A 12,284-nucleotide genomic window follows, 5' to 3' on the forward strand; every position below is an offset into this window, starting at 1 on the left:
AGTATATGTATGTACATCACAATTTTATCTATTTATTATAACCGTTATTACTGCAGCTACTATAAAAAAAGAAGTTACCACTGGCTTTCGACAGTAGTAAATATTCGTTTGACATTATATAAAAAAGGTATGTCTAAATAAATATTGAATTATATGTAATATTATGGATTACAATTAATAATGAACAAAATATTTTTATTTGTAGGTGACATTAAATACTAAGATAGGTTGTTATAGCGGCTGCTCTCTGGCGCTGGGTTTCGGCTGCCATAAGCGCTGCATTAAAAAATCGGCTGCTATAAGCGCTGAATAAAAGACTCAGCTGCATTAGCACTAAGTCTTGTCTTATCTTAACAATAAGAATTGTATGCTATATATAAGCATTGACGATTAGAAGATTTGTTTGCTTTTAAAGTATTAAATAATAATAATAAATAAATAATAAAATTTTTATTGTGTAATTTTATTGTGTCGATTTATTATGTCTGCTAATAAAGTAAATGATAATAACCGATCCCTGAATGCTTACGCGATGCAGATAATATTTGAAGATGAATGGTTAGAAGATATTCACATTGATCATTTTGGATTATTATTAAAATCTTGTTCAGAGTATCGACCACGTGAAACGTGGAGAATACAATGTCCTGATACGATCGAATCTGTTTGTAAAGATCAGAAACATATTCAAATATTACATAGTTGTAGCGATATAATTACTAATGAAAATGGACATTGGGTTTGTAGCTATTATGATACTAAGACTATTTATATTTATGATTCATTGAACTTAAAACGTTTGCATGCACATCATAAGATATATCTTGACAAGTTATATCCATTTTATCCTTTTAATAAAAAACCAGTACGATTTCCGACAGTTCAAAATCAATCTAATGCTTACGATTGTGGTGTTTTTGCAATTGCATTTGCAGTATCACTTTTATTTGGCCTTCGACCAGATACAGTTATGTATGATCACAATTTGATGCGTCAACATTTGGCATACATGTTTCAATCAGAAAAAATAGAACATTTTCCTCGAATTATAAGATCTAATGATCCAAAACAATTATTTAGTTTGGATGAAATACAAAAAAGGGAAACTTTAGTTAGAAAAAAACGAGAACGTCGACAAAAGAAAGCTAAACAGGAAAATTCTATAGATTTAATAAAATTAAAAAACGATATAACTGAAATGACACTGGAGAAAGGAGAAAAGAAATATGATAAAATGTTAGATCAATTTGATCGTTGTATAATAAAAAAAAATAATGTTTTAAATAAATGTAATGATGTTAAGCATTCTATTCATGGCACATTTAAGAATTCCTTTTCATCACTATATATTGCTACAGATGAAACGCAAAATAATGAAAAGAATTATACAAATAATTTTCCTACATGTATTCAGGAAAACAAGTTATTAAGGGATGACAGTTCTTGTATAACAAAAATTAATGAATACAAATATACTAGTTTTGTTGCAGATATTTTACCTCTAAGTATGCAATATATACAGATTATTCTTAGAGGTGAGTGGTTAGAAGATATTCATATTGACTATTTTAATTTATTATTGAAAAGTTGCTCAGAATATCAATCACGCGAATCATGGAAAATTCAATGTCCTGATAGAATTGAACCTGTTCCTAAAAATTAGAATTACATATTCAAATATTACATAGTTGCAGTGATATAGCAACTAATTTAGACGGCCATTGGGTTTGCAGCTATTACGATACCAACGTGATTTATATTTATGACTCATTGAATATAAAACGATTACATGCACACCATAAAATCTATCTTGAAAAATTATATCCATTTTACTCCTTTGATAAGCAATCAGTACAGTTTCCAACGGTCCAATCACAACCTAATGGTAATGATTGCGGGGTTTTTGCAATAGCCTTTGCAGTATCTCTTTTATTTGATCTTCAACCAAATAGAATTATATATAATCATAATTTAATGCGTCAGCATTTAGTAAAAATGTTTCAATCAAATAGAATAGAACACTTTCCTCAAATTACAGAAACAATTAATTCAGAGCAAATTGATCACACATATGAATTCAGTGAGGGTAGTATTGGTATTAATAACACAGGACCACAAAAATTTTTTTTTCATGTGCGGGACATGACACCAGGTCTCCTCTATGTTTTTTGGGTCGCTGATCACGAATCCGGCCTTACTTTTACTCGATTGGTTAACATAACCTCAAAAAACCTAAATAACCCAATAAATCAAGCTTACAAGCTTCATAGCATGCTTGACCTGAACTTTTAAACCCAATAGCCCCTTTAACCTAAGCTCTTTAACCCCAGAAACCCTAAACCTAAGACTTTCACTCCATAGCCCCGAAATCTAACCTCAAAAAACCCCATAAACTCAATAAATAAGCTCACAAACTCGATAGCTCGGTTGACCTAAACTTTTAAACCCAATAGCCCCTTTAACCTAAGCTCTTTAACCCCAGAAACCCTAAACCTAAGACTTTCACTCCATAGCCCCGAAATCTAACCTCAAAAAACCCCATAAACTCAATAAATCAAGCTTACAAGCTCCGTAGGGCCTTAATATATCTAATAAATCATAAGCCGTGCCATAAGCAGGGATGTTATCAAAACTGGGATTTTAGAAGTAGAACATAACGACTCTTATATTTATTTTATTTCTAAATCTTATTTTCAACTCTTATTGCTCATGTCTTATTTTATTTTCGTGTGGTTGGCCTAATGAAATAATATTGGTTAGTATGTCTATATTACTTGTTTACATGTAGCACAAGCGTTGTTAAAGAAGCATTTTGAATATATTTTGTGATTGTTTTAATTAATTAAGTAATTACTTAACTATTTCATCACCCCTACTTATTATTTCATTTGTGCTTAACCTTTGTGTTTATCTAATTTTACAGTGCTATAAATATTTTGTGCTAAAAACCAATCATATTTGTTATGAGCTTTTATTTTTGTTGATTTAACTTTATTGTAATTACATAAACTTTTTTTTGTATTTATATTGACGATTTAACATCTTTAAATTTGACTGAAATTTATTTTATGGTTCGAATAACTTTTAAAATATTTGTAAGTGACATTATATAACAAGAAGAAATGTCACATTGTCCAAAAAAAGATGTTTTTTGCATAGTTTGCGGACAGTATGTACTCAAAGCAAATAGGAAAAATTTTAACGATGTCATTAGTAATTTGTATATAGAATGCTTTGATATCCAAATAAATGATCCAATTTACTTGTGGACACCACAAATAATATGTTCTTCCTGCAAAAGTGGTCTTGAACGATGGAGAAAGGGAGATCAGACTGCTAAGCGATTTGAATCTCCTATGCTTTGGCGTCAACCTCAAAATCATGATATAGATTGTTACTTTTGCTTATGTGATATATCTAGGATTAATAGTAAGAAAATAAAGTCATGGCCTTATCCAAATGTGAATTCAGTGACTTTTCCTATTTCTCGATTTGACAATGAAATAATATCTGAAAATGCTTTATCTGAAGAAAATTTGAATGATTCGGAAGGTAGCCATAACAGTGAAGAAGAAGTAGATGCAGATAAACAGCATAAACAATTTTTTAATCAAGATGAATTAAGTGATCTTATAAGAGATTTAGGTCTTTCAAAAGAAAGTGCTGAACTATTAGCATCTCGTTTAAAAGAAAAAGGCTGCTTAGCTCCAAAAACTTTTGTTACCATCTACCGAGATCGGGATTTGCCTTTTCGTCAATATTTTTCTTCAGAGAATGGATTAGTATATTGTAATAATATAGAGGGTTTGATTGGTGAATTCAAAAGTATCTCCTACAAAGCTGAAGACTGGCGGTTATTTATAGACTCATCTACGAGAAGTTTAAAAGCCGTTCTCCTTCATAATGGGAATATTTATGCTCCATTGCTCGTAGCTCATTCAACGACACTCGAAGAGAACTACAAGGACCTTGATTTTTTATTGAGCAAGTTACAATATAGTCAGCATGAGTGGCAGTGCTGGATACACCAGCACTACATCTCAGTTAGCTGGAGATCTTAAAATTATGACAATCATACTAGGACAGCAAGCTGGATACACCAAATTTCCTTGTTTTTTGTGCGAATGGAATAGTCGTTTACGTGAACAACATTACATTAAGAAGAACTGGCCAGCGAGAAAAACTTTAACACCAGGTGAGAAAAATGTTTTGAGAGAGAGTTTGGTACCACGATACAAAGTGCTTCTACCGCCTTTATATATCAAGCTCGGACTCAACAAGCAATTTGTGAAAGCTATGAAAGCCAAAGATAGAGAAGCTTTTAAATACCTTCTTACAAAGTTTCCCAAGCTCTCAGAAGCAAAAATCAAGGAAGGGGTTTTTGATGGTCCCCAAGTTAGAACTCTTTTAGAAGATGGTGAATTTGAGAAAAAAATGACTTCAGTGGAGAAGACAGCCTGGAGAAACTTTAGAGAAGTGACTCAAAAATTTCTTGGTAATACGAAGAGTTCTGATTACAGGGACATAGTTCAAAAAATGGTAAACAATTTTAAAAATGTAGGGTGCCTTATGAATCTGAAGATCCACTTCTTAGACTCACACATAGACTACTTTCCTGAGAACTTGGGTGACTTTAGCGAAGAACAAGGTGAGCGTTTTCACCAAGACCTCAAGGATATAGAGAAGAGATACCAAGGTGTTTGGGATGAGCATATGATGGCTGACTATTGCTGGTGTTTAAAAAGAGATTCGCCAACCCCGCATAAAAGAAAATCAATACGAAGATCGTTTGAGACGAAAAAAACGCGATACGAAAAGCGTTCCGAATAGAACAGTACATTTAATTTCATCAGTTTATTTCATTCTATTAAATGAAATATTAAATGATTAAATTTTTAAAAATCGAAAGACATTAAAAAAAAATAGAAAAATTTCAGTCTAATTGCTATTTGGTAAGTTTCCTTTTTCCTGGCGTAGGTGCCCTTAAAGATCAATAAACATTGAAACAAATGTTGATTTATTTTTAACTGATTGTATTTAATTAATATTGTTTTTATTTTGTTCCTGGCGTAGGTGCCCCTGCTCTAAGCAGGTAAGTCCTGGAAAAAGTGGTACCTCCACGTGGTCCAGGATGGATGACGCTAAATCCACTTCAACAAATTACTGTATTTCGGGGTAGTAAGATTACAAAGTCTGAGAGTCGAAAGACTGCAAGGCAGCTCCCTCACGTGCTATTTTGATATCCCCCAGGTTCTGTCGCCACACGGAGTTTAAAGAACTCAACTTAAAGAGATACTGAGTAAAAATATTTATTCTATGAGGCTATGGGTTTTTCAAAGTGAGGTTAGTGAGTTATAGGGTAAAAAGCTTAGGTTTAGGGTTTATGGGGTTGAAGAGCTTAGGTTAAAGGGGCTATTAGGTTTAAAAGTTTAGGTCAACCGAGCTATCGAGTTTGTGAGCTTATTTATTGAGTTTATGGAGTTTTTTGAGGTTAGATTTCAGGGCTATGGGGTGAAAGTCTTAGGTTTAGGGTTTCTGGGGTTAAAGAGCTTAGGTTAAAGGGGCTATTGGGTTTAAAAGTTCAGGTCAAGCGTGTTATGGAGCTTGTAAGCTTGATTTATTGGGTTATTTAGGTTTTTTGAGGTTATGTTAACCAATCGAGTAAAAGTAAGGCCGGATTCGTGATCAGCGACCCAAAAAACATAGAGGAGACCTGGTGTCATGTCCCGCGCATGAAAAAAAAATTTTTGTGGTCCTGTGTAATATTACAGTTATTAAAGATTTAACTAGAGATCAACATCAACATGATTTAAAAAGAAAAATAAATAGTCATAATTGTAGAGACAGTAATAAAAAACAAAATAAGAACTCTGACATTTATACAGAAGATGTTTTATCGCGTAAGGTTGATGTTATATGTACAAATAAAAAAAGTGTTCTTAATAAAAAATATTATGAATTACATAGAAATGATTTATTAACAAAAAAAGTAAATATAATAAAAAACACAATGATATAAAAAAATCGAATAAGGAATATTATGAAAAACACAAAAATGATATAAAAAAATCGAAAAAGGAATATTATGAAAAACACAGAAACGATATGAAGAAGTCGATGAAGGAATATTATAGATTACATAAAAACAATATACTATTTAAAAAAGAAATTTACTATAAGAATAAAATGAATAAAACAAAAATAAATAATAGAAATAAGCAAAATATGAAGTATAGTAAAAAAAAATGTAATAGAAATATATCAAAGCTTAGGATGTCATCGTTGTCTGAAAATAGATTAGAGGCTGAACGTATAGCAAAATGGTGCTTTTATATAAGAAAAGTTTATATTTTACAAATGAGTAGAATATTTAAGAAATGTAAACAAAAAGTTGAAGTTTGCTTGACACGTGCAACAGAATGTTCTTCATCAAAATTTACAGATTATATAAATATGTTTTGTGGACAAGATAAACATACCGCTTTTTCGGAATTATATTTTGCAGAAAATATCTATCGTGAATATAATATTTCTAAACCTATTATAATGAATTCCGAAGGTAAAGCAATTAATATTTTACCCTTAATAGAATCAAAACAAAACTAAAAAATCATGGCGCTGTAGTTCTCTTTGTAAAATAGAAAAAAATATTATTAACGATATGAAATGCTACTTTGAAGAATTTTTAAATTGTACATTACAAACTCTTCGTAAAAAAATTTTATGTTATAATTGTTCCAATCAGATAAATCAAGACAAATTAGGTCATTCTCATATCTGTTATATTGACTATAAAGTATGTAGATCACGGTTTTTACCTATTGAGATAGTATCTCCTCATTATCCGATGATACGATATATTAAAAAGATTAATATATAATTTAATCAATCTTAATAAAAAACTAAATAAATTACATAAAGCATTAAATGATGTTGATATAAATACACTTCAAGATATTGTAAGTGAGGCTCAACAAAAAGCAAAAACTTTTACACAGGTGACTACGGAAATTAATTTAAATGAGGATGAAATTCAGTCTCAATATTACTTAGCTTTTAAAGCATTTACAAAACGATCACTAGATGTTCCAGATGTTCCAAAATATGCCTGTATTTCTTGTGCAAAATATTGTTTCAAAAGAGATATTCTCATGATAAAAATTGATAAGAAAAATGGTAAAACAGTTTGAAATAATTTTATTAATGATGTAAGATTAGAAATAAATAAAAATTGTGTTATTTGCAAATTTTGTGATCAATATTTCAAAAAGAACAAACTGCCGCCAACATGTAGAACCAATAAACTCAAAATTCTACCAGTACCAAAAGAAATAACAATATTAAATGAATACGAACGAATTCTTATACAACGAGCGAAAGCATTCCAAATTGTGCAAAGAGCACATATGGTAATGAATAAAAATCTACCGCATAAAGAAATGATTTTAAAAGTGAAAGGCAGAACATTCCATTTGCCGTTGCCGTTAAATGAAACTTTAAAAAAGATTTGTCCTTCGACTGGACCTATTAATCTAAATCATGAACTGCATATATTAGTTCGTGGTATTCCAACTAAAGCAAATATAATTTGGGAAAAATTAGTCGATGTAAAAAAAGTGTGGACTGCCTTAATATGGTTAAAACAAAATAATCCTATATATTCAGATATTATGCTACCAACATCTCCTGAGAATTTGTTGCATTCCGAATTACAAAGCGTAGAGTTTCAAGAGCATGATTCGGAACCTTATGACAAAAATTTGGAGAAAGATAATGAAGAAAATGAAAAAAATAACACTTCTAAGAAAGAATATAAGGCATTTTTATTAACTCAAATGTCGCAAACAAATCAATATTATGAACAATTTACAATATATCCGATGTATGAAAAAAGAATAAATGAATCTGCAACTATGCTTTATCAAATGATAAAAATTCAAGACGTTCCATTGGATAATCGTACTAAAGATTTGGATATAAAATGTTTCCCTGATTTATATCCATATGGTGTCAATGGACAGCATGAAGACAGAAATGTCCGAATAACTGATTTCGAATATATTAAAATGAGACTTATGTCGCAACACTCACAATTTAGATTAAACATACAATATCTTTTCTATTTATTACATGATAATAATATGCGACAATTAAATAGTGGAATATTTCATAAAATGAATGTTACCAATCCTCGTGAAAGATACACAGCTGCTTCTTATTTGGAGCAATTATCTAATCAGCAGCTTGAGTCTAACTTAAATACTATATTTTCCAAGTTACGGAATACAGAACAATATTGGAAAATACCTAGAAGTAATTTGCATTGCATGATATGTAATTATGGACCTGCTACTTGGTTTCTTACCCTCAGTCCATGTGAGTGGTTATGGACAGATTTGATAGAATATCTTCGAGAAATAAATGAACCAATTGCCAATCAAAAATCTGCAAACAAGCTTATTGCTCTTGATCCTGTATCAACTTCGAGATTCGTGGATAATAAATTTAAAGCTATGCTTGATTTTATTTGTTCACCTGATAATCCAATCGGAGAGGTCACTCATTACTTTTGGCGCCGTGAATATCAAGGTAGAGGTATGCAACATTTTCATTTGTTAATTTGGATAAAAGATGCCTCGATAATTGGTACATCATCTAATGAGGATATTTCATCTTTTATCTTAAAATATGTCACTTGTAGAATGCCAAATGAAGAGTTATCACCTGAATTATATCGACGTGTAAATACACATCAACGACATAAACATAATAATTACTGTTTGCGTACCAAAAAAACTAAAATAGGTTTTTCGAAAGTATGCAGATTTGGCTTTTCACGACTCGTAACAGACACTTTGAAACTTAGAGACGTTGTTGTTTCAATAGCGGATAGAAAAAGATTGAAAACAAAAAGCAGACTGTACGATTTGCTACGATCTAAAGAGGAAATTAATATTAATGATTATAATCCAGCTATTCTTGCTGCTTGGGAAGGAAACATGGATATTCAGTTTGTAGGTGAAAAATCTACGTTATTGACTTGGTATACTACGAAATATGTTTCTAAAGCAGAGAAGAGTAATAACGCAGAAAACACATTTGAAAAGATAAATTCAACAAAATCGTTAAGAAATTGTCTTTGGAATATTGGAATGCATATGTTGAATCATAGAGAATGTGGAACTCTTGGAGCTGCTGATACTTTGTTAGGAATATCATTATATGGTACTGACAAGGAAACGACTATAAGATTGTTAGATGTAAATATGATTAGGAGTAGAAAACTTAAATCTCACAAAGAGATTAAAATGTTAGATTCTGAATCTGTGGATATTTTTTACCCTTCTTTAATTGATACATATTATCCAAACAGACCTAAAGAATTAGAATCTACTAATTTATATGATTATGCAAAATGGTATGATATTACGAAAATTAAACCAATTTTTAAGACAAGAAAGTATTACATGCTTGGTGAATCTCTATATTTAACGAAACGTAAACGTGGATATCTTATCAATCATTACAAATGCAATGTTCATACTCAACCAGAACGTTATTATTTTTCATTATTGTTATTATTTCAGTCTTGGAGAGATATTAGTGAATTAAAGAATAAATATGATAGTTATGCAGAAGCATTTTCTTTAATACAATTTAAATTGAAAGATGCTCTTCAATATCATGAAAGAATAACCGACATTCAGCAAGGTATGGATAATATCCAAGAATTAATTGAAAAAAAAATATCAGAAATTACAAAAGATGAAGATGAAAACAAATGTCTTGATAATGCATTAGAATGTGTTCCTGTCGAAGTCGAAGGAACTATGAAAGACTTTAAAGATATTGGCAATAAATTTGATGAAGTTAACGTCGAAGAAATGATAATGCAATTAAATACTGATCAAAAACGAATCTTTGATACAATTACTAGTGGTATATCTGATGAAAATAGTGAAATTCTTAGACTTTATGTAAGCGATGAGGGTGGTACTGGAAAGAGTTTCTTGATAAAAACTATTAGATTTTGGATCAAAAAGTATATGGGAAAGGACACGGCAGTAACTGCACTAACTGGTATAGCAGCTTTTAATAGTAGGTATATAGGGTCGGTTCTCTAATCCAGGTCCTCTCAGGGGGGGTGAGGGGCGAGGGGAACCGCGGCGCGGGGGATTGACGTCACGCAGGACGGAGGGGATTTCGGCGGCGCGGGGGCTGCGGGGTACGCTTGTTTCGGCGCGTGTTGGATGTTTTATCGCAAGTATAAACAATATTATATTACCTACCCGGTTGATAAACGATATAAACAGTATTACATATGCCGATGTTCGGTTTATAAACAATATAAACAGTTGCATTCCTTTGAAAGACAACGCGTGCAAGAGAGAGGGAACGATAGCGCGAAGAGAACGCGTGCGAGAGAGAGGGAACGATAGCGCGAAATGATCGCGTGCGAGAGAGCGGGAACGATAGCGCGAGATGATCGCGTACGAAAGAGAGAACGATAAAGACTTATAACTAGCGCGAGAGAGATAGCGCAAAGGATGGAAATATGTGCGAAGGAATTACGCCATGATTTAGTAAACTTAAAACTCTTTATTCTTGTTTTACATATTTTTTTACGTACTATGTGGACTAAAAACTAAAGCTGCCAGCTCGCAATCGACGAGTTGATGCTTGTTGAAAGCGTCACTCACGCGTATTACATTTGATACTTCTTTCGGATTTATTACAGTGGACGCGATATTGGAGAATTGCGTAAACTTGACGTCAACTGTTTCGATAATTTTATCCAATCGATCAAAAGTTACATCTATGCATTGATCGAGATCGAACATACGATGTAACGTCGATTCGATCATCATCATGCATACGTTTGAAGATTCGAGACTTATGAGTTTAACGTCGTGAATCGTATGAACTCTCACTGTTAGCGGTCCAACGCTTATAAAATTGTAGTCATCTTTAGAGTCGTTCCGAAGGAAATTTTGAATATTGCGACGTTGCTCGTAGAGTCCCTTCCACGTTTCGAGAGATAATATCAGTTCCTTTCCCCGATGATCTCCTATGGCAATCTCCACGTAACTCGGTGGACTCACGTTGATACCAATTTCGAGGAATTTGAATTCCGTAGCTGTCAATGCGTATCGTCTACTTAGTATACGAACCGCACGACGCTCCAACGAAATGCTACGGGAAAAATTAAAATTAAATAATAGTAATAATAATACAATTTGTAAAAATAGAAAAATAGAAAAATGTTAAACGAAACTTACTCGTCACATTTGTTCTCAAACGATGGAGTTTTATCACGACTCGGCACGTAATTATTCACGCGTCTTCCGACGCCGCTGCTGCTGCTGCTTCTTTCGACGTAGTACATTTCTCTGGGTTATGAAAAGTGAACCACGAGCGGTTAACGCGACACTGATCGTACAGGAATTAACCGAGTATACGTGACACTCATCTTCCAAAAGTATAATGTGGTGGGGGATCAATGCTTCTAACGTTTCTTCACCGTTTTTTTCTTCATCTTCGTCCTCTTCAGACCCATACCGAGCTTCGTCTTGGCTTTCATCGCTGCCCAGACAGCTGTGGCGGCGGCTCTCTCACCGAGAGTCGAATCTCTCGCACCGATGCGATTTTGCGCTTTCTCGGCGAGTATCCTATCCGCTGCGTGTCTCTCGGTGAGATCGTTGCTCCGAGAATATGCTATATCGTGTTCACGACACGCCGCGTCCAATGGATTGATACCTCGATCGCCTCTGGCTAATCGCTTCAGCAACCGCGTGCCTGGACCGCAAAACTGATAGCCGGGAATATGGAATTCGATCGGAAGCGCGTTTATCGCACGATTTAAGAGACCGCTACCTATTTTCGCTGACATTCGTCGCAATCTTTTATTAACGGTGGCGGACCGTCGATGTGCGTTCGCTGCCACGGCTGATTGTAATGTCGCATGCACGAACGATATTGTTGAACCTCCGAATCAGCCTTTATATATTCTGGAAGCTTGTTCCACAATCGTTCCACGTAATTACCAAAATTTTGCAGTAAAACAATCTTTGGGATATACTGCAGTTGTTCAGCGGTAAGCCGGAAAATGTCTCTTTTATCCGACAGAAGGAGAAACATTTTTGAGCGGTTTCGAGTCGAGACACCTCTATAAATAGGTCTCCCCCCCTCGTGATCATTCGCAAAATTGATTCGAAAGAGAAAACATGCGGTTTATACAACAACCTATGACGATATGCGTGACAAATTGCGATGACAGATTACGA

At 33.2% G+C, this 12,284-nt stretch overlaps 1 protein-coding gene across 1 annotated transcript; it reads right to left on the minus strand.

The window, feature by feature from the left end:
• Positions 1 to 10,622: 10,622 nt before the first annotated feature.
• LOC145960107 (uncharacterized) lies at positions 10,623 to 11,470 on the minus strand. The gene is made up of 2 exons (XM_083079378.1): positions 11,451 to 11,470; positions 10,623 to 11,193 (listed from the first exon to the last, which is right to left on the minus strand). Exons 1-2 carry the CDS (start codon positions 11,468 to 11,470, stop codon positions 10,623 to 10,625), a joined length of 591 nt encoding a protein of 196 aa, XP_082935504.1.
• Positions 11,471 to 12,284: the final 814 nt, after the last annotated feature.

The sequence above is a fragment of the Camponotus vicinus genome, unplaced genomic scaffold (assembly GCF_025532165.1).
Source record: "Camponotus vicinus isolate PSW18456_S1 unplaced genomic scaffold, iyCamVici1.0 SCAF_10, whole genome shotgun sequence".
NCBI lineage: Eukaryota > Metazoa > Arthropoda > Insecta > Hymenoptera > Formicidae > Camponotus > Camponotus vicinus.

Excerpts from the sequence above, each read along its gene's own strand:
- LOC145960107 (XM_083079378.1), bottom strand. The coding sequence starts at position 11,470 with ATGAGTGTCACGTATACTCG. Across the intron at positions 11,194-11,450 it reads ATGAGTGTCACGTATACTCG|CATTTCGTTGGAGCGTCGTG; the intron begins GTTAATTCCTGT and ends TTTTTCCCGTAG.